Here is a 22734-nt window from a genome sequence, read left to right on the forward strand (position 1 = left end):
GAAATGGGGCGTGGTCCATTCTAGACTGCAGGTCTTCCAAAATGAGCTGGAGAATCATCTAGAATATAATCAGTGTTGGGCAATTCCCAGACTGTGAGAGGTCCTCTGTGAGCTCACTGATCCGGCCTGACAGACCTCAGTAGTCCTGTGAGTTCAAACAGGGTGCGGGGAAATGTTGCTCCTCTTAGCAGCCCTGAGGCTGGGCTTGGAGTCCTGGCTTTGGTGTGCAGAGGAAGGCTCTGGAAGTCAAGACTTCAGGAGTCTGGAGAGTGTCGCTATTCAGATTCCTTGATCGGGGTATGCCACACATGTGGGTTCTTAAACGCTTTGAATGTCCCTGGAAGAATCTGTAAGGAGCCAGCGTCAGTGGTGGGTCCCCCAAGGAAGAGGGGAGTGTTGGAATGAGAGAGAAGCTTTTTAAAAATTTTAGTATATATATTTTTAAAACAGAGAGTTCACTTCTGTGGCTCACAGTTTAAAAAGATACAAAAGGGTATATGGTGAAAGAGACTTCTTAGTACCTCCATTTCTCTCCACTTCCACTACAGTGCAGTAGTGTACTGTTTTCCCTTTATTCAAGAGATGAACTAATCTTAAGGGAAGTTCCTTGGTGATAATGATTCACAGTGGTGAGTTGTATTTCAGGAAGAGGAAAACTTTGGGTTAAGTCAGAAGGAGGCTTCGTAAATATTAAAGCTGTTTGAGTTTTGTTGAGTCAAATAACTCACATTATTATTTGGGGGGTAGCATTAAGAGTGTCGCTTAATGAAATGTGGTCTAGACAAAACTCGATGATTTTAAGTAGAATGCTTCAAATCCCTTCAGTCCCAGGTACTGGCTGAGTCATTACGGGCACATAATTTAACCTCCTGTGCCTCAGTTTCTCATCAGCAATAATTTCAGACACTTATTGTAGAGCTAAATGAAGAAAGAGGTAAAGAAATGTTAGCATTTTATATTTGCCAAGTGGAGTGGAGGAAGCCCTCAGGGAGATAATGAACTTGAATCTATAATGCATTCAGTTGAGTAAGAACCATGTTTTATTCTTTGTTGCCTTTCATTCATTCAGCAAATATCTGTGGAAGGCCTAATCGGTGCCTGATACTGTCCTCAGCCCCCGGGCTGCAGTAAGAGGCACACAGTTTCTGCCCCTGCAGAGTCCTAATCTGGTGAGGGACACAGACCTCAGTCAGATAATCACACAAGTCAAGCTGCGGTCCTGCTCAGTCCCTAAAAGAGAGGTGGATGGTGTTAGCATATAGTAGGGAGAGTTCAGCCTGTCTTGGATGTCGAAGACGAAATGCTTCCCCAAGAAAGTGACGTAGCTGAAATCTGAAGGATGTGTTAAACTGTCAGAGGCACGGGCAGGGGTAGCATGTGCAAAGGCCTGGGTGTCTGGTGGGCAGAGCTGGGCAGCGTGGTGTCACACACACCTGAACTGCAGCCAGTGGCTATGTTGAGAGGGTTTTCTGTATTAGAGCCGTTGTTATAGTGGTTTACTGGGGGTGTGTGGGGGGGTGAGATCTGATTATTACCGTTTTGAAATGATGGTCTGTTTGCAGTGTGGAAAATGAATTAGAAGAGAGCCAGCATGGATGTGGGTGAACCAATGTGAAGGCTCTTGGCAGTGGTCCAGGGAGGAGATTTTGGAAGCTTTGACCCAAGTGATGGTAGTAGAAGTGGAGAGAAGTGGATGGACTGATTCCATGGATATTTACGAAGGAATGTTGGCAGAACTTGATAATGTGTTAGCTCTGGTGAGTGGGGGAGAAAGAGCTGTCCAGAACGTTCCTTTGGACTCTGGTTTGTATATTTTGGTGGAGGGTTGTGCCATTCTCGCAGATAGGGGAACACTGGAAGAGGATACGTGTGGCAGAGGGAGGAACTTGTTGAGTCCAGAGGAGGCTGGAAGGCCGCTGGATGGAGAACTCTGAGGTGGGGCCTGGGCTAGAGATCTAAATGCGGTAGGTTATCCCTGCTGCCCCTTACCGCTGCCTGCTGGGAGCCTCAGGAGGGAGGGAGATGGTGGGGGGAAGGGAGGCAGGGAACACGTGCTCAGATTCCCTGAGACTTTCCACTTGGTTTCATGCAGGCTGACCTCATTCTGGGACTTTGGATGAGGGGACAGAGTCCTTCTCCCGGCAGAGTTCTTGTCACTGTGCTGTGTGCCAGCCGTGCAGGGGCAACGGGGTGTGAGGAGATCTTTGGGGACCCTCCGTGGACTGGACTCTTTCCTCTCCCACCTTCTTTGTTCCCCGCACCAGAGGCCTGGCACTTGCCATCTGAACGAGCTGGGAGGAGTATCGAGGCTGGAAGCTGGCTCCTGAGACCCACAGATCAGCTGCACTTGTCTGGATATTATCTGTAGATAATTGGAAATTGGCTTGAACATCAGTAACAGTAAACTAATCATAACTCTCTCAAACTGCTTGTTCTATTCTTTTGGAGATTTGTGAGTTTCCTCCGAGTCTGTCTGTCTCTGTCTCTCCCTTTCTCTGGATTTGGGCAGATCATCAGCCCTGGGTTGAAGGCAAATGTGAGATCCAGACAGAGGAGAGGGTAACAGAGTGGAGCCAGGCGAGGGGGCCACAGGCTCCCTACCTGCCGGTTGGTCTTTCGGCCTGTCACTGGCTTGTTTATACAACAGATTCAAGCTTCCTTACCACTGGGGGTTGGTGTCCTCCGTGACGGGTGATAAATAGGAACCAGTGTCCATAGTTTCTGTGCTTCCTGGCTCCAAGTAGATGCCCGGAGAAAATCCAGAGTGTGGGCACCTGGGGCCCCCTTGTGGCTGGATCTGGTTCTCCACTTCGGCTCTGCTTTTCCGGGGTCAGTCAGTCGGTGGGAAGATGGCAAAAGGGAAGTTTTGCTCTCACATGAAGCCTTTCCTCTGGACTTCGCTATTCCTGTGAATCTTGTGATGGACCCCAGCCCTTGCTGCTCAGCTGCTGACCTCGGGCCCTCCTAAGCCAAACCTAGCCTTCTCCTTGAGGTGCTGTGGCAGTGAACCCAGAAGCAGTCTCTTCACGTTCACTGGCAAATTCAGACTCCACGGTGGGCTGCTTCTTACAGGCAGCCCACCATGGAACATTCTGCAGTCTGAGAAGCTGGTGAGAAATAGGAGGAATAGGTGTTGGTGTGTGTTGCTTGAGAATGGAGTGATTTTGGTTTTTTGATGTCCATTGGGTGGCACTGTGATCTTATTTTTGTTTCTGTTTTTCTTTGCAGCCAAGCTCTACTCCAGGAAGTGAAAATGTGGTGCCTCGAGAGCCTCTGGTAAGTACCCAAGATATATAGTATCATTTTCTAATCATGAAAATACTGTGTGAGTGTGGAGAAACCCTAGGACCCTATAGTTTTGCATCATTAGTGTCTCTTCAAAAGGAGGTGCTGTGTGGAGACTAACCTAGTGACCTTTGACTTCTGACTTCTTTTCTGGCATGCAGGGGTTAGTGGGCTCTCTCCTTAGTAAAGACTGGTCTTTTCTGGAACAGAAAGCATCTAGCTCAGGGCGTGGTGCAGCGCTTTGTTTGTTGCTGATCAGTAGTAATCAGTGGGATGCCTGAACCCTTTGAAAGTGGGCTTGGGACGAGGTTGCTGCTTGATTGTCTGAAATAGCCGTTTTGCCCTTCAGGGTGAGAGCGCTGTCAGGTGGCCTTTGAGGAACAGGTAAGGCAGGGAGTTCTGTTTTTGCCTGGTCGGTAATGTGTGCTGCTCGCTACCAACATTATCTGCTCACGGTATTGACGGGAAACGGCCTCCCGAGCACTGAAGGCAACTTTCTTCACGAAGTGCTTTTGCTTTGGTGGTCTGAGCCCCAGTCCCTGCCAGCACCCCCCACTTTCATCCTAGCTTGCATTGCAGGGCCTGCCACAAATCCTGTTGGTTGGGTAGCAAGACCTGTTCTGCACTAACCAGAGAAGTTTTAGGAGGGCCAGCTTTCAGAGCTTTGTCTTTGTTTGGATGGCGATAACGAGCTCAGGGTTGCACCGCCCAGCTTTGGTTTCCCAGGCCTCGTTTTCTTGCCTCTCCTCCAGCAGTAGTGGGAAGAGGTGATGTGAGGTCCTTAGCTGGCATGAACAGGCCTGAATTCTAGCCCGTACTCAGCCTTTCCAAGGCAGAAGGTGAGTTGGATTTGGCTGAGGCTGAACGACCAGGGTGACGCAAGCCCTGTTGGGGCTGTTTCAGGGAAACGCGGTTGTCTTCTGTGACACTCGCTGTTACTAAGTGTTAACCAAGTCCGGCTCCCTTCCCACCACGCCCCACAGTGGCTTCATTTCACTCTTGGTGTTGCCTGGGTTTGTCCTGGAGGTCAGGGTGGTGGGAAAGCCAGAGGCTTCAGAAGGGCTTTGCTTTGCCAGGCCCTTAGCTAGGGAGCTGGAGTGTTCCCCTGGGGCCGTCAGTGCCCCAGGGCTGGAGTTGTGCTTGGTTTTGGACTAAAGTCCAAATCGAATGCTGTAGTCCTCTGCAGCCCTTTACCTCCTCGGTCTCCTTTTACATTTTATCTACTGACTTAACTTCTGATCCCCGGCAGAGCTGGCTGGTCCTTCTTCTGCAGCATGATTGGCTAAACTCTGGGGGGTTCTTTCTAGCAGCGAGCCCTAAGCAACAGCAGCCTGGCTGATTTCTGGGTGTTTGGAGCCCTGCAGCCCCTTTGCTCCACGAACGTTTCTGGATGCTGCTCTTTTCCTGCTGTCCTCTGCATCTGCTTGTTGTTTGGTTGTATTTTCTTTTCTTTCTTTTCTGGGAGGCCCCGAGCAGTCTTCAAACCCTAGTAGCCTGTGATCGTCCAGAGTTCAGACTCATTCTCTCCAGGCCAACTCTACAATTACCTTATATTTAATTAATATTTTTTCCCCTCTTTACGTACTTGCTACATAATTGCTCAGAGGAAAGAAAACACATAGCAGCAATTTATATATATATAAAAAAAACAATAATTAAAAAAAAACCCCGAAATAAACTCCCATCTCATTTGGGCTGATCCTATGAGTTGGGTAATTAGGGCCCTATTAAAAGGTGGACCCTTTCTCCTTCCCTTCTTTTTTTTTTATATTAATTTTTTTATATTAAACTCCCACAGTCTCTCAGTTATGGCCTTATTGCTTTTGGCCAACCATTCGCAGCAGCCTGATTAAATGAGGGCACCAGCCGCGTTGTATGGTCTTGTGTGAGCTACTTCTGTCTCTTGAGAGCAGCGGTGGGAGGGTGCCAGGCAGCAGGGCCCCCCAAGCACTGGCGAGGACTCGTGGCGGGTCAGGGTATAGGACTTTAAGCGGGCAGTAGGCTGGATGAGAGTCACAGGGTGCTGGCGAAGGGATGGAGTGGTATCCCCCACCCACAGAAAGCCCACAGCCCTGGGTCCGAGGCCCCCTGCCCTAGGGGAGGTTTCTCAGGCACGTGCATTAGCCGTCTCTTGGATGCTTAGAAGGAACAGACAAAGAATAAAATTAAGCCTCCTTCTTAAGTAATTTATGTATTTTATTGGGGAAGAAAAGGCATTTGTACACATGAAACAATTAGCAGACAGCACAAGACCATATATAATTTTAGCAAACGGTACAAAATCGCATATAATTTGGTGCAGAATTGCCTGGCTGGGAGTATAAGAGCCCTCATTATTCAGAGAAGGAAGAGTTCTGCCCGGGGTATACTTAGGGATGTTTTTTTGTGAAACTTGAAGCCAGGTCTTGAGGAATAGGATTTTCCAGTGTTGGGGGAACACCCTGCTAAGTTGCTTTTGTTTTTGTTTTTAACTGAGAGCATATTTTCCCTACCGTTGTTTCGTGGAAGCTGCCTATTCTTTACACCGAAAGGGCTAAGCATGGGATACTGAAGGCGTATCTTATTCCTGGTCTCCCGAACCAGGTGATCACTTCGGAGTAATTTTTCCCTTTATTAGAGAAGTGAGTTCTGACAAGAGAGGCTCCATAGAGTGGTCAGTACAATGCAGATGGCATGGACGGGTGATATTTGGGGGTTCACATTAGTTTTCTGCTTTATCTCCTAGAGCAGGAGGGCCTGATTTTCGTTTCTGCCCTCTCCGGACCAGAAAAACGGTCTTGTGATTTGGTGGTGAGGAGCATTGTCTTGTAGTCTTGAGATGACACACTGGTGTCTTTAGTCACCCCCTTGTCTGGGTTCCACCCACATAGTGACTACATGTTACCTTCTCTTGCCCCTCAGGCCTCCCTACCATGAAAAAACCACCCCGGCAACCCTAGCCATATTAGTGAGATGGTTGCTCTATAATGTTGTAATGCCCTCAGGGCTGGAGATTGGTGAACAGACCGGTCTTGATAAATTCTGTAAACTCCCAGTTGAAATTCCCTTATTATTGATGATAAAACTCTGCCAAAGTTAAAATGGCCGATTGCTTTTTCTTTTTCTTTTTTTTTTTTTTTTTTTTAAGATTTTATTTATTTATTTGACAGAGATAGAGACAGCCAGTGAGAGAGGGAACACAAGCAGGGGGAGTGGGAGAGGAAGAAGCAGGCTCATAGCGGAAGAGCCTGATGTGGGGCTCGATCTCCTAACGCCGGGATCACGCCCTGAGCCGAAGGCAGACGCCCAACCGCTGTGCCACCCAGGCGCCCCAACCGATTGCTTTTTCTTCTTCCTTACTTTTCGTCTCTGAGCTTTGCCTCCTGGGGCAAGGAGTTTTGACAGATTAGCCTCCAGCTTCCCTGCCCATCCTCCCCACCATGACCTGTTGAAAACCTTCTGTAAATTCTCTCAGACCTGAGTTTTCTGGTCCCCTGTGTGGGCATGTTCTCGGCCCCGGGCGGGGTCCTCGCGCAGGATCAAGCCCCACCTGGCCGATGGGTCTTTAAATGGGCGGACAGTTGTTTGCCTGTCCTGCTGGGATTCAGAAACTAGGGTTAAGTAACCGGCTGAGAGTCCTTTTAGTCATCTGAGTTGAGGTTATTTGAAGTGAGCAATAAATAAGGTTTCGTTTGCACCGTGCTCACTGGTTTCAGCACAGGTTCCTCAATATCCAGCAGTACTGCAGGCCACCTGTTTCATACAAGCTTACGCATTTGGGTGAAACTAGCATTTTGGCTTTTTGCCCTTTGACACCAGGTTCTTCCTAATGGATGAGTCTTCTGCCAGTTCTTTCTTCCTCTGACTTAACAGGTATAGTTTTTTGGTTCTGTTTTGGTTTTTATCCTTTCCCTGCATCCCTCCACCCCAATAGTCCCAAACTACAATGAATTTATTTTTATAAAATATGATGGTCATTTCTACTTTATCACCTTCCCTAGGATTAATCTTTTTTAGTAGGCTGAATTATTAATAATAAGGATGCTCTCCACTCACAGAGCCAGGCCATGTCTCAGCTTTGCCCTCTAAGTACAGAAGTATCCTGTGGCCTCTGGTTTCTCCCTGAGGCTGACGGAATCTTGTCCAGGGCGGGGGTGTCCTACATCGTGGATCTGATCTTAATCCTTCTTGGGGAGCTCATCTACCTTATGCCTGGGTCACCGAAGATTTTCTCTTTGGTTTTTAAGTCAGTTAACCAAAGGCCGGTAATCAAAAGGCCATTAATATCTTCATGAATTCAGGGTGTTAGTCCGTGAGCTCTTCTTTAAGAATACCTGTGGCTAGTTGCCTGTCTCCTAAAGACCTTGCGGGTGTATTCCTGACACTCACCCTGTATTTGTATCTTTAGTGGCTGGCGTACTTCGGTCGTACTCGCTGGCAAGCTCACCGGGGACAGGTGCTTCTTGTGTTTTGTCCCCACCAAAAATCTCTGAAGGATGACATTCACATGCTCAACCCATTTCTTTGTGTATAGCGTGTGCATATGTGTGTATGTGTATGTACATGTCTAGAACATACGATGCATGTATTTCGTAAACTTCAAAGCAATTGGTGGAGAGATAAAATGGATTTAAAAAAAAAAAGATTTTATTTTTAAGTAATCTCTGTACCTGATGTGGGGCTCAAACTCACAACCCGAGATCAAGCGTCGCATGTTCTAGCGACTGAGCCAGCCAGGCTTCCCAAATTCATTTTAATGTCATATTCATGAAGATGTATCCACAAGCACAGGGGTAATGAAACTGGCCTTTTTTAGAGATTTCAGAAATTGTCATTTTTTTTTCAGGAAAAATAAATCAATATGGCAAATCTAAAGTAGTAAGCATTATTATTGTAAGAATCTGTCGTGGTTGATTCCTGTGCTGAGTTAGGTTACTCAAGTGAGCTGTAATTTCCACTCAGGGACCTCTGTCTGGATGCGGATGAGTGGGGGTGACATCATAGGGATAATCCTAAATCTCTTCTACTTATTTATTTTTAAAAAGCGAATCATCTGCAGATTTTAGTACTTAAACCACTACTAGCAGCACATGGCAGGGGTGAACCCCTCACAACTGCTGCTGAGAAACTTGGGACTGAAATCAAGAGTAGACAACTGAAGGGTGGGGCTGGTGGGACACCCCTCTGAGGACGCCTTGTCCTGGGAGCAGGCCTGAGGCCTGGTGCCTTTCAGATAGGGAAGGTGGTTGGCTCTCCTCCTTCCCCACTCTTATCAGTGGTGGAAATCCTTCAGTGATGAAAATGCTCTCTTTTGACACCCTCCTTCTGGGGAGGGTGCCAGAGAGCCCCACAGATCATGTGGGGAGGAAGCTGTTGAGAGTCCTCCGAGCTGGATGAACTTGAGAAAAGCCTCATTCCGGCTCTGGGTGGCTTGTCTATAATCTCTAGGCCACTTACTGATTTTGAAATTACTGTCTCTCCCTACTTCGTCCCTCCTGTTCTGGACGAGGTTTATTGAATAGACTAGGTGGGGCCCTTTAAGTTCTTTCCTCTTTCAGATAAATGAAGAGGTGGTTTTCTTCAGTTTTAAGGTATCCTTTTACAAATAATTATTAGACGAATCGAAACTCTTAGGAGTAATAATTAGGGCAATGGAATTTGAAATAGTTACTCAGCTTTGTTTATACTTTGGGTTCCTGGCTTTCACAGTAAGTCTTGCTAGTTGTTATAGTTCCTGCTGTCAGAGGCCCTGACTGTCGGCTGACCAACCCGGCGAGGGTCCTGGGGACTCGGGAGCCAAGCGCCTCTGCCTTGTGCAGAGCCGGGCACAGGTGGGGCGAATTCAGTCTGTAATCTCGTCGCCCGCATCATTCTTCCAGAAGGCCAGGCCACGGTTGCCCCCTGTCTCCTGGAGATGGTCTCAGAGTTCTTCAGGTGCCTTTGGTCACTGCTGAGGAGGGGGGAGAGGAAGCTCTTATCTGGGCGGAGGGACGTTCAGAGGTTCTTCTTTCGCTTAAGATCAATCATCTTATTTGAAAGACTTTTCACCTAGAAGCGTTTTTTGTTTTTTTTTTTTAAGTGCCACCTAAAGGATGGGTATTCCCTGCGGCAAACTGTGACTCTCCCACGAGCCCCTGGTTTGAGAACCGCTGAATGTCATGTTGTGCCGAGGACTGCCAGGTGCCCTGCGGTTTCCAGGATGATTTCAGTTGAAATATTTTCACGCGTTCTCAAACCGTGCAGACCAGTTTGGGTTTGAAAAATACGATCTTGTAGTTAATCCCACTTCTGTGCTGTGAGAAGCCGCAGGAAGATGAAGTGGTGCTTTGCAGGAGGACGTGTTCGCCGCCCTTCCTTCTTCCCTCCCAGCTCTCCTTTCTTTTATGGTTTGTAGTTATAACCAAGATTTATGCTTGTTGCTCCACAAATCTTCTCCCTGCCATTATGAGTTTGTCTGAACAGTCTAGAGATGGGGCCCACACTGAGTGATTCTTGAGGTAAATCTACCCGGGGGCACTCTCTGACGCTCAGAGTCACGGAGGAGCTGACTCATAGCCCCCAGTGGATCGGATAAATTGCCCCTGTCGAGAAAAAGACGTGCTGCCACCTTTGTGACCTCTTGCCTTAGCAGTGTCCCTGGTGGCACAGGGGCCTGCTGGTGCTTACTGAGTCTGTGGGGTGGCGCTCTGGGTCACAGTCACACCCTTCACCCCGCAGTGTCTGTCAGGAGGCCTTTCTCTGTCTTTCTCTGTTGCTGTCCCTCTCCCTCCCTCTCCCTCCTTCCCTGTCGCTCTCTCTGTCTGTCCCCTGTGGCCCCGGGGCCACAGCAAGAGGGTCTTTGGGCAGGGCAGCTTTCTGCAGCCTGGTGGGGAGGAGCTGCTAACAGGATCAGCCAGGCAAGGTGATGATTTGTATCGGTGGTTTAGCTTTTCCACACTTCACTGCAGTTGGATTTTGATGGAGAAGGGGAAAAAGAAGACAACATATATTAAACAGCTTTTCTCCCGTTTCCTTATTTCTTGTTGCTTCGTCCTTTTGGCTTGTGTGTACTTTCGAGAGTTATTTCAAACCTCTTGTCACATGAAGCGGCAGCATCAGTAAATACATATTTTTTTAAAGTATCAAGAGCTCACATTAGACTCACTCCTTGAAGCGACGGACCCGCTGTTACGGCACCGTGGAAGCCGCTCCAGGAGGCCCGGGGTGCTCTCAGTGGGCGGCTCCCGGCCCATTACGTTCACCCCTATTCTGCAGACCAAGAGGTCATCAGCCGGTGTATTTGTTAGTGAATGCTGTAGACAGGTGAGATACAAAAGTGAACAGAGGGAACTACAAATATAGTGTGTTTTATAAACATAAATGTGAAAAGAAGTTTCTGTGAAAGCTAAGCTGAATGCTCTGGTAAATGTGAATTGCAAGTAGAATGTCTTTTCAGGTGTGAGCAAGATAGACAGTTAAACTAGGGGAAGGTCATAAAAATCTGGAAGTATTCAGTACTTTGATTTGCGTTCCTACTGTTTTTAAGTTCTCACTTTGCTTTAGAAATTGTGAAGGGTGTGTCATGGGTGGGGTTTATGCAAGAAAGACGTCTGGGAACTTCAGTCTGTGGGCCCACACTCAAAGAGAAGGTCTTGGCTCCACATCAAAAGATTAGCAAATGACTGTACGTTTATAGGTTTTAAGTTAATGTAAAATGTTTAAGGTATGTAGAGTAGGCTCCATTTTTAATGATGCCCGGCTTTAACCGATTTTTCGATTAACTGACCAATTACCAGCTCTGATGACCTAGGTCAGGAGGGCTTCTCGGGTGCATTTTGCTGGCCTTGGCGCTGGTCTCTTTATTTTTGTTAGCTTATTTCATCCTAACGTGAAACGGGTGGGAACTACTGTTTGCCTCAGTTTACGGCGAGGAAACCAGCCCAGGGCAGTCCAGTTCCTACAGTTTGTGAGGGGCAGGACTGGGATTGAAGCCCCAGGTGCGGACAGCCAAGCCTCTCTCGTCTGGGTCACAGGCAGGGACCGCCAGAGGGGCTCCGGCTCTGGTCGGGGGCTGCCTGGTGAGGCTGCTGCCTTCATGCGCTCCCCGGTTGGAGTCTTTTGTACGCATCTGAGCTGTTGAAAAGGCACCTATTAATTTATCACAGGTGATGTGGGCCTCCTCGTGCTGGAGGAGGCGTCTGCACCCATGTACCTCACTAATGACAGGTTAAGAGATCGAGGCGAGATAATAGGATCTTTTCATCTGCGTCTCTAGAGCAAGGTGCTGTGTCCCTGCTGGCTTCTAGGGGGCAGCAGCTGCTTGCCGGTTTACCTCCTGCGGGCGGAGGGACGCCGCCACAACTGAGCGCTTGGCTTCGGACTCCAGCTCTTAGTGGTGCCGGGGCTGTGCAGGCCTTCGGGGAGTCGCCGGAATCCACACAAGTAAGGAGACGGCAGGATCCAGGGTATTCCATCCTTGCTCTCTCTGCCCCGCTGGGGGAGATCCTTTATCTGCGTCCCCATCAAGGTCCATAAATCCGTCACTGTCAGAGTTAACAGCAGAGTTCACTTGCTTTGAAGATAAGAGACGTAGAGATGTCTTTAAGAGGGTAAAATCTCTTTGTCAGATCTCACTTGTTGCCATTGATAACCCACTCTAATCATGTGTAGCTGTTTTGAAATTTTCGCCTGTGGGCACGTGTCTTTACTCTGTTGGGAACACGACTGTCCTATGCTTGATTACCTGTTCTTCCTCTGGGCGCTTCCCTCCCCTTCTCTCCCGCACCCCAAGCTGGGTTTACAGAGGTGTGTTTTCGGTTCTAAATGACTCACTTCTGGAGCACGGTCGAGCACATTGAAGGGAGACTTTGGATTTGCCCGTTGTTTTAGACGTTGGGGCCCAAGCCTGACGCAGGGCCAGCTTGGGCCTTGTTGCAGTGAGTGACAAGCAGCCTCCCCCCCACAGGCCCTGGCCCTCAGATCTCCCAGCTGTATGGCTCCCTCGGGTGACAGAAAGGGGAAGGCTTGGTTGCAGGCAGAACCGGATGGTTGCAGTACACACCGAGAAACAAATTGGCCACGACATTTCAGCCCTGGGAGGTTTATTTAGGATTAGCTAAGAATTCTCAGCCCCGACTCCGCTGTGGGAGGAGCTGGTAACTGATGGCCGCTCTCGGGCGCTGCCTGCTTGCAGGCTTTCATCTGAGGACCCCTGAGCCCCGGGGAAGGGTGGGAGTTTCCATGCTCTGAGAGTAGCTTTCCTCAAAGACAAAGGCATGCCTCTTCACCTCACCTCCCCAGCGCTCTCTCTGTTGTCTCTCTCTGAAAAATGGCAGTTAATAGAATCTGCTAATGAACAGAAGAAATAACTAGAAATAGTGGCAAGTCGTTTGACAGTGAAGTGGTTTATAACTTCTGTTTATCAAGTGATTATAATTATTATTATTCTTATTTCTATTGGATTTTTGAAGAATTCAGCCTGGTCTCCAGAGCCCCATTGATGCAGCATTTTATCTCTTTCTTCGTCATGTCTAGAAAATAACTTTATTCCAGTGAAATCCAGATCTGTAGTCCTCCCCCTGGACCGCCACCCCCAGATCTATTCTCTCCCCTTTCTGCTTGTCTTCCTTGGCCTCAGCGGGCTCCATCAGGTGGGGTATCCCCCACTGACCAGCCTGGCAGAGCTAATACTGGCTGGAGGAACGCTGTGGTGTTTGTTTTTGCAGTTCCTGGATTTGGTTTAATGTACAATTGATTTTTTTAATGTATTTAATCATTTTTTTCTTACCTCATAAGGATTAACCTGCACAAACCTCATTTTATCCTAAGTGTGGCTTTGGGAGGAAGGGAGAATAAAATTGAGTTTCTCTAGCTTATTTTATTCTTTCACTTTTTATTTTCCGAATGGCTTTTCCTGCCGAAGCAGCTCCGTAAGATACAATGTATTTTAGTGGCCATTACTTACTCATTACTAACTGGTCTCTCCTGCTTCCCTTTGTCTGTGAACTAAATACAGGGGGCCTAAAGATAATTGGTAGCTCTATCACAGACTCGCCAATTATAGATTAACAGGGAAGACAGCCCAGTGATGGTTTGTGGCTGGCCCTGGCTGCCCACCTAGCAATGTGAGCTGTCACTCTGTATCTGCCACCGGGCTGGGCTGGACTGGATCAGGCCTTTCCTAATTTTGTACCTTGGCTTTCCTAATTGCTGCGCACGGTCTCCCTGATTTACAGATGTCAGCCTCGTCTTATTCGTCCCTGTGTGTGGTTCTCATGCCCCTCTTGTTCTTGCTTATTAGTTCCTGCCTCTTTGTTATGTCTATGAAGTGTTAACATAAGTTTTGTTTCTGTTTTTCTTTGCAGTTCCCTGTGGGCCTAGAATGGTTAGGTGGCAGGCTGCAGATGAAAGATGCTCTTGAAATTAGTGGTTTTCTGTAGTTTTGTCGGCTGAGTCCAAGTGAAGGCAAGTCTTTGTGGGTGCTCAATTCAGCCGGCTTTTCGAGTGTTTATCTGATTCGTATTGTAGGAGGTACAGGAGGGGAAGAGTTGCATCTCGCCGTTCGGTTACCAAGCTCTGGCGTAAGGCTGTTAGGTGCACACGTAGCAGAGGAGTCCCCGTGTTGTATGGCCATATTTCCAAGCAGAATGCATGTTTCCTTAGTTTGTCTCCTGGGCATTTGGCACCTAGGCATCTTGCTAACCCCTCTACAGGATGGGAAAATACCCTTCTAGCTCTGCTCTGGGTAGGAAGTAGGCGCTCAGTATGTGTTTGTGGGATGTGGAAGTGTGTGTGTGCGCGAGTGTGCGTATACTCACTTTGGTAGATAGCGATGAGGGGCCTGGGGGCTGGAGAGCACAGCTGCCGCCTGGCTCCTGACTGGGGACTCAGGGTGCGCGGTTCCCACTGGTGCCTACGTACGCGGGTGCGTAGTGTATCATTGCCACGTAAGCAGCAGAAAGCGGGCATTTTATGACAGGGAACATCAGAGGAAACATTATAGCTGAGACCTTTATAGCCTTTCCATTACTATGGTTTAAATCTTGACAGTCTCTATTCGCAGTGACACTGGGACCAGCAAAGACAGCGCTCACTCCCACCTCCCTGTCCTCTCTCCACATCCTGTTCCGCCGCTGTGATGGGCATCGTAAGTGTGCCGGCAGCAGAGCTGCTTTGCAGTTTGTCTAGAAACAACCCCTTTTGACTCAGAAGTTGGAAACCAGATGACTCACCGTTCTGTTTGTTTTATTGCAACTGTCATTTCGTAAAATGCCCTGAAAGCTTTAAACTCTAAATGCCAAAGTGGGCTTTTCGCCTTTCTTTTTCATTTTGTTTCCTCTTGTGTTATCTCTCATCTTTCTCTCATGCCTCTCCTTTCTCCTTCCCTTTCATACTTTGTTTCTCTTTCATTACTCTCTCTACCCCTTCGTGCCTGCCTCCCCTCCGCCTTTTGATGACTGAAGCAGTCTGCTAGCATCATGCTGCGCTCTCCCCAGCCACCTGATTGAGAGTCTGCACCCTCCAGTTTTTGCGTGGGGCTTAGACTTGGAAACAAACGTCCGTGCACGTCAAAGTTTATAAAGTACTCGTCGGCGGCAGCTCTAGAAGCTAAGTGCCATGTCCGATCATAACAGCTACTCACCTTTTTGTGAATCTACATTTTGTATGGTTGTGGGTGCATCTGGGTCTCCCCACGTATCCATCTCCGCCCTTGTGGCTGCCACGATCACGGTGAGAGCGCTAGGATTTCCTAGGACGGACTGGAGGACAACATACCGGTCTCCCTCCGCAAAGTGCTGATTTCCGTGAGAGGGCCTTGAGCAAGCATGCCAACCTTCTTTGCTCTGAGAGGTTATTTAACTGGAATTCCTGAAGTCAAGAGCACCTGCTGAGTCTTACAGCTTAGGTGGGAGGTTGGGATCTAAATTTTTAAGGACCCGAGCTCTCAAACCAGGACTTGCAGGATCTTTTTTTCCAGCAGTTTCTGACACTGTGGCACTTGACTGAGTCGCCTGATCGATGACATGAGCGTCACTGGGTGTTAAACACCTGGCCAGGGAAACAGGGACCCTCCGTGGCTTTCCCCAAAGGATGGCAGACAGATTGTGGAATTTTAATGAAGCTGGGGTGGGTCCCCGATGTTGGTCTGCTTTGGAGCATAACAGAATCCCAGCATTAACTCCAGGCTGTCGGTTGGAAAACGTATTGGTGTCAGTGTGGTTCTAGTCTCCGTTTGTCAAATCCATAAACCCAACTGAACTAATTTTAGAAGTAGCTAGTTAGAATGAACAAGTGAGAACTTCAAACACGCAGGAACCTTTCTTAATCGAATACTCCTTGTCATTTTTCTTTTTCTTCTTCTTAAAGGCTTTTGGTCTATCTTGGCCTTCAGAGCGAGCCATCCTCCGAATTCTCTTATAATTAAACTTCTTTCCTATATGTCTCCAAGGAAGGAGAGTGTTTTCCAAGTTGTGAATCAGGGCGGGGCAGAGGGAATAGGATATCGTTACAATATTTAACAGATTGATGGCTGTGAGTTTTAAAAATGAGTTCTGTGTATCTATTGCTGGGCGGCATTCAACATAGAATGCTCGGTTTCTCACCCACTTGGCTGGATGTCTGATTCTGACACAACCGCCATCCCTGCTGCTGGAAAACAGAAAACCACAGGCTGTTAACTTAATACTCTGCCCTTCTGGGGCTAGGGTGGGAGCACGGTGGGGAGCAGGGTGGGAATAGGGCGGGAGTGGGCGGGCAGGAACGGGGAGGGGGGCACGGGGTTCACATCAAGATTCTCTCACTCCCCACTGGAGACAGATGTTCCCCTGTTCCAGCTGACCATTGGAGCAAGGATTCTAGAGTTTCTGGCCATTTTAATTAAACTTCATTGAAAGGTGCCCGGAAGCCTGCGTATGACCTGGACACTTACTCCTCGGGACCAGGAGCAGCCTGCCAAGTGTCCGTTGCAGGCTCCCCCCGGATTCCCTACCTATGGATGTTTTCTCCCTTCCTGGGCAGGGCCTGTTGGAGAAGCAGAAGGATCATTTAGTGCTCATGGCTTCTCTGCTGAGCTATCCAGCAGGGGTGCCAATTCTTCCATTTAGCTGACTATTATATAGCCCTTAAAAGGGAAAGGTTTATTTTAGCTGGCTGCTATATTGATTGCTACAGGGACGTTTCTATTTTCACTGGCTGCTATATTGACTGGGAAAGGGAAAGGGGCTGTATTGCCGGGAGCTGTCATATTGACTGTTACAGAAAAGATCTGTATTTAAGCAGTACCAGTGCACTGGGATCTCCCAGGCAGGATATTAATGCTAATTCATCCGCTCGCCCCCTGCTGTGAGCGTTATTTGTTTAAATCTGTAGATTCCCACAGCGCGTTTATATCCTCACTAGAGTGAGCTCTGCTCCCTGTAATTATTTAACATTATATGCTGATATAAATTGTAACAGTTAAAGAATGGTAATGAGTAGCCAAAAAAGAAAAGAAGAAAAAAGAAAAGAAGGAAATGAGGAAAATGGGGAAAAAAAGAAAGGGGGAAGATATATTAAAAACACATATAACGTATACGTCTAAGAAGCGTGTACGTGTACACGTATGACATTAGAAACAGAGTCGGGTTCTAAAACAGCAGCGAACAATTTCTGGCATCCTTTCTCCCGCTTCAAGTCGACGTGTACAGTGTGGCAGAGTCCACGTATCGTGCACCGGTGTGTGTGTGCGTGTGCTCGTGTGCTCACATCTCCTGTCTGAAAGCGACTGTGCTGGTGTGTGTTCTCCTGGGCAGTTTGCACACACGTGTATCATTACATACGGTGTGTGTATGTACTCTCTGTAGCGACAGGACATTTATCCATTAGCAATTCACTTTCTTGACGAGTACCTGATATCTGAGTTTCTTTCGAGCTTCCGTGTTCACGCAGGAACTCTGGGCCTGAGACCCATCTCTGGGAGCGCAACGGGGAATGCTCAGTTGGGATTGAATCAACAGGCCATTGGGTGTCACTGTCGCTCTGTTGGCTGTAGTTGAAAGAGGTCTTTTCTGCGGGGGAAACTGGATCTCAAAAGAAAGAAGTTCTGCTCAAGTTGGAGGTGTTGTCTTTGAGATGTTTGTCTGCATTTTGAGACACCCGTTTTAAAAATAGTTGTTTTATTTGCTTGTTTTTGCTGTGCTAAGCCCTGGCATTTATATTGTTCTTGAAAACTGGGTGCTGATGGCCAGTTTGAATATCACCTGGAGCGTGCAGGATGAGGACTTCCCATAAACAGAAAACTTCTGCCTTACTCGAAAGCTCAGCAGCATTCTGGAAACCCTTCTTGAACAAGGAGACGGGGTTTGGGCAAGAACTTGAAAACGGAGGACGAGAAATCTCCTTGCATAGCCTAAATTTGGTGAGTGCCTGCAGCTCCTCTGCTGCCTGTCCTGGCCTCGCGGAGGTGGGGAGTGTGCTGTGCGCCACGCTGCCGCCTGGTCTCAGAGGCGCGGGCGCGCTGCTCCAGCTGGCTGCTCCGGCAGCGTGGAGCCGTGCCAGGCTTCACCACAATTCATACTGTGTCAGTTTAATAAATGCACTACTTAAATTATGAAATTACAAAAGAAAAAAGAGAATGCACTTATTCAGACTCTTAATACATTAAAAATAAGGCATTAAAACTCTGACTTTTTTTTTTTCTTCCAGAATCAATAATGAACAGGAAGGGTTGTAGACATTAACAGTCATGGACATTCAAACTCTTATACATAAATTATCTCAGAAAAATGCACATAAGACTTGAATAATGTAAATACATTAATGCATTTAATAATTTAAACATTAAAGCTCAAGCAGGAATTTGAGGCAGAGGCTGTTCTGAGGTAAGGGATTGGTCCTAGAATGCGTGTGTCCTAGGATCGATGGGTGATTTCCCCTAGAGACACCCTGGGAAGAGAGTGCCTGGACTGCTGGTGTGAGCTCCCATGCCAAGAATCCCTGGGCATTTCTGATCTCAGTTGCCTGCCAGCCCCGCATTTTCACATGTCCCGACCTTCGTCCTCAATTCCATGTCTCCCTAGTCCCGTGCTTCTAATTGCTTGTTTGTTTGAAAATCAAATGCTTCCACTTGAAAAACCAATGGACTTTGAGAGTGTCTTGGTTGGAAAGCCAAGCCAAATTAAAAAAATCCTTCACCCGGCTCTGGCTGCTGGTGTCTGGGAATACGGAAGCGGTTGTTCCGTATCATCGTCGGTGGCACTGTCAGCCTGGAACTCCCCCGCAGCAGCACCGCAGTCAGTGGGTCCGGGTCGCAGTGCGCTGATGGATTTGGAGACAGGTCTAATGGGAGTGCAGAGATGATGTACAGTGTCAGCGGCTGCGTGTCGGGCGTAAAGGCCGCAGGTCACCACGCCAGGAAGCAAGACAGGGGCCGTGGAGTTAGACTCAGGGGTCGGTGACTGATCGTGCCTCACTCGGATTTGAGATCTAACCATCAGAGAGACTGATGTTACTGTTTGTTCCCCTGTCTTCCAAAATCGTTTTCACAACAGCAACACTGGAAAGTTAAAGCCCCCTTTTCCAGCAGAATACAGAATGACTGAATTCAGTCTTTGACATCTGTGCTGTAGAGTGCCCTAGAAAGAACTAGGAAGCCGGGGCAATGTGCCTCGAGATTTCATTTGTTAGCCCCGGTGCTATTTCCCGGTAGCTCCCCAACATCGTTTTATAGCCCGAATCACATGAGAAACTGGGAAAACCGCAGCAAATGTGTTACTGGGTATGTAGTCTGAGAACTTTTTCTCCACCTGTGGAGGAGGTGTGTTGCCGATTTGCTCCCCTGGGTTTGCCGTGGGCCTGAGGGACCCTTGGGAAATGGTTATCAGATGGTAGTGACCAGGCAGAACCTGTTTTCATGATTGCCAGATCCCGTAGAGTCTCTTACCGGATCTCAGCTCTCCTACCTGAAACTTCACCTGGGGTCGTCTTGATTTGACCTAGGCCTCGTCTGTTCTGGCCTCTGTGGCTTTGTTTGCAGCCATTTCCAGTCTCTGTTGCAGCCAGAGGCGGCCTGCTCTCCAGCGAATGTCGTTACAAGCCAGCTCATAACCATTCTCAGGAGCGGCGGTAGGCTGGCCTGGTGTGGGCACCATACACACAGTATTGGGCTGTGCTGCCCAGATGGCCGGAAGGAAAACCAGTCCTTTAAAAACTGGTAATCAAGTGTTGGTTTAGAAGGGAGTAGTGTCAGGAATGGGTGAGGACCCCCCCGGGAACAGATCTTGAGGTCATTTTGTCATCCTTGGGGTGTGTGCGGATTCCTCTCCAGACCTTATGAACAATCTTCATGTCATGACCCCTTCCCCACCTGTTTGCCTTAAAGAGGCATTTCGCCTTGGGATGAAATGTCAGTCCCGGGTCTGTTGTGTTTATTTCCTTTCCAGAGTTTTTCAAAGCCCAGGCCTGCTCCCTCTGTTACTTGTCGACCCTTGAACAGTGGCTGTCTTTCCTGCCTGCACTCCCCACTTCATCCTGGCAGAGGGAAGAAAGTGAAAGCGGGGAGCACTCGGACCAGGGGGAATCTAATTCTCTTTGGGTTTTGCTGGTCACACCCAGGAAAGCTTGCTTCTCTTCCCTTAAGTTCCAAGAAATGTTTTATGGCCTTAACCGCATAATAGGCTTGTGCCAGATTGGGATGTGGGGGGGAGGGGGTGGGGACAACCTCACTCTCCTGTTGGAGGCGCAGAGTGCTGGCTGCCATCAGGCAGAGTGAGCAGATAGCGCTGATTGGGGGTCAGTTCACCCCTGTGATATATCCCTTATGCAGATTTCCTTTGAAGAGTGAGGAGTCAGGTTCATTAATTAAAGGAGCCTGGCTCGAGCGCCCTGTAATTATAGGTGCTAGAAATCTGAATTTTAAGAGGTCTGTGCAGCTGCATTTTGAAAAATGTTAGGGAGGCACCGAGAAGTACAGGCTGTGGGCAAGAATGTGGCTGAACCAGATTTGGGAGGTTCAGGTTTTGGCAGAATTCCCCTTCAAATTCATATTTATTCTATCTTTTTTTTTTTAATGGGAAGCTGAAGCTCTGATTTTTATTTATTATTGTTATTGGCATTATTTTTTGGATGAAGTTTACACCCTGTGACAGGCTGCTATTGTCAGAGAATGGTGGGCAAAAAGTATAAACTAGAAGATGCTTCATTTTCAAGGAAGCAAGGGGTATCTTTGGGTTCTAGGGATGCAGTGTTTGAAAAAATTAAGTAACTTCTTTCTTGAAACGAGTGAGGGGGAAAGGGAACAGAAAGTTATTTTGAATGCGATGTAGGGAGAGAAGTCCCAGGCATGTGCGGGACTCTAAAATCTTTGTGCCTACTTCTCTTCCCCAGAACAGTGTCCCCTCTGCCATAAATCGTATTTTGATGTGAGCCCAGGGGTACAAACAGAAAATTTCAGACCTTTGTGGGAAGTCCTGACCCGTCCCTTTTCTTTCTCATTTCCTTAATTATTTGTAGGTTGACCTTTCGCTTTGGGTGGTTTCTCTCTCCCTCTTTTTTTTCTTTTTTCTTTGTTTTTCATTTTTCTCTTTGATTTGTAAGGTCTCCTTTTACTCCTTGTTAAAAATCTTTATTTTAGACCGTGACTATTTGCATCTCTGTTAATTAACATGGCCAATTTGGAAGGTGGATAGGAGGGGGAATGAAGATGAGTGGGGTCTCACCAGAGACCTATGTGGCCAAGCACACGGTCAGCACAGACCTGATGCCTCTGTGAGCCTCTTTTGTCCTTGTTGGCTCTGTCTTCTTGGGGGTCTTGCAAACATTATCCCATTTCACAGTGTAGACCCTCTGCCTCTCCTTTGGGGATTACAAGGGGCTGAAGAAATATTATAAATGAATAAATACACACACATATATACAAATATATATGTTAAAAGATAATCTTCTCTACTCTTCCATGCGCTTATGTGTGTATACTGGGAAATCTTCTACTAGTGAACCCATAAACTGTGGAGTAGAACAAAAGTCTCGAAGGCTGTCATTTGCTGCATTTACAATATGCAGATTGCAATTCCAATTAGATTGAAACCTCTATTTAGCAGAGTGGTTTTGTGAAATAAATAACTTTTGAAGAAGGCCTACTACATATAATAAATACCTATTTTTCCTTCACTTGCTGGCATCAAGCTTCCTGCCTTCCAAACACTTGCCGTGAAGTGCTGATTCAGAAGCAGGCGGCATCTTTGGGCTCTTTACAGAAGAAATGCTTCTCCTTTGCTTTCCTGGCACAGGGATTTCATCCTTGATTTACAGTGCTCAGCTTGTTAGCGCCGGCGAAGGGGAGATGGTGTGAAGGTCATGATGTCCGTTGTGTCCTCTTGGAGAGAGAGTGAGGGGTGTGTGTCTCCCTGGGTGCTTGTGATGGTAGTGGTGGGGTTCAGGTGCCCCCTGCCCTGTCCAAATAAGTCAGCCAGAACTCTTGTGTCTCTTTTCCACCCTCTCTACTACATGTCATCCAACGGGCGGGTGAGTGATTTTGAAAGCCTAATTCAGAATTTCAGGAAGAGTAGCGCACCACCTAGTAGAGAGCTTCCTCCGAACACCCCCCTTTTCATCATCCTCCCCTTCTCAGCCCAGCCGTGACAAACTGGCGGGTAATGAACATATCAGGTCCTCCTATTAGGCGAGTCCCGATGCTGGAAGCTGCTCTCGCTTTGTGCAGGTCCTTTCACAGCCCTGCGCTTGTGGGTGGTGGTGCTCTAAGTGGTCCTAGCAGAGGGCAGTGAGTGCTTTGGGGAAAAGCGAACAGAACGCTCTTTGGAAGAGAGAGTGCTTAAAAGGGAGAGAGGGGGCAGTAAGGTGCCCGGCTTGAAAGCACCTGGTGAAAATACTTGAACTTGCAGGGTTGCAGTCCTGAACACCACCGCCTGTCTCAGCAGCGGTGCTCTGGGTTATAATAGGGTGCCTGATTACAAAGAACATGTTGAAGGCCACTTAGTCCCAGGTCGGGCTGTGCATTAGGCGGCTGGCTAATCCTTTGCCGTAACGCTGGACTAGAATCGCAGAATTGGAAGTAAGCGGTCTGTTGTGTTCCAGCTGTGGCAGTAAATGATTCTGTTACAGGTGCTGCCCTGTGTGGCTTTTTCTCAGCTCCCCAACTTTTCTTTCCCCAGTGGAAAGAAAAATTTGTTGTGAGAGCGTCCTCTTCTACCTGCCAGTGACTTTTAAAAACGACTTTTCTGCTTACCTTATGTGGTCTCTTTTCTCATCTTCATGATTTGAAATTTTGACATGTAGATTAATATAGTAACATGCAGGGGCTACACATAGGCTCAGGTCCTTGGGCCTGGCATGTTGGAGCAGAAAGAAATACCTAATTGCATCAAAACCACTCTAAGTTCATATATGTGGAGCCCATCAAGCTGAAAGCATCCAGACAGCATCTGCTGTTATCAAATCACTCGCGAATCCAGCTAATTAAAATAGAGCTTCATTTTTCTGAACCATTGTTTGGCAGGA

General features: G+C 47.8%; 1 protein-coding gene across 5 annotated transcripts in view; it reads left to right on the forward strand.

Moving 5' to 3' along the window:
• Positions 1 to 22734, forward strand: part of PEX14 (peroxisomal biogenesis factor 14) — a 133884-nt gene that overhangs the window by 11568 nt on the left and 99582 nt on the right. For 2 of the 5 annotated variants that reach the window (XM_057305113.1, XM_057305112.1), the window contains exons 1-2: positions 1565 to 1757; positions 3229 to 3276. In XM_057305113.1, coding sequence (XP_057161096.1) covers positions 1596 to 1757; positions 3229 to 3276 — 210 coding nt within the window. In that variant the 5' untranslated portion in view covers positions 1565 to 1595. Of the gene's footprint in view, positions 1 to 1564; positions 1758 to 1828; positions 1936 to 3228; positions 3277 to 22734 lie in introns of those variants that run through there. The other 3 variants (XM_057305111.1, XM_044391472.3, XM_026519867.4) reach the window with 3 other exon arrangements.

This window comes from Ursus arctos, unplaced genomic scaffold (assembly GCF_023065955.2).
Source record: "Ursus arctos isolate Adak ecotype North America unplaced genomic scaffold, UrsArc2.0 scaffold_32, whole genome shotgun sequence".
NCBI classification, from domain to species: domain Eukaryota; kingdom Metazoa; phylum Chordata; class Mammalia; order Carnivora; family Ursidae; genus Ursus; species Ursus arctos.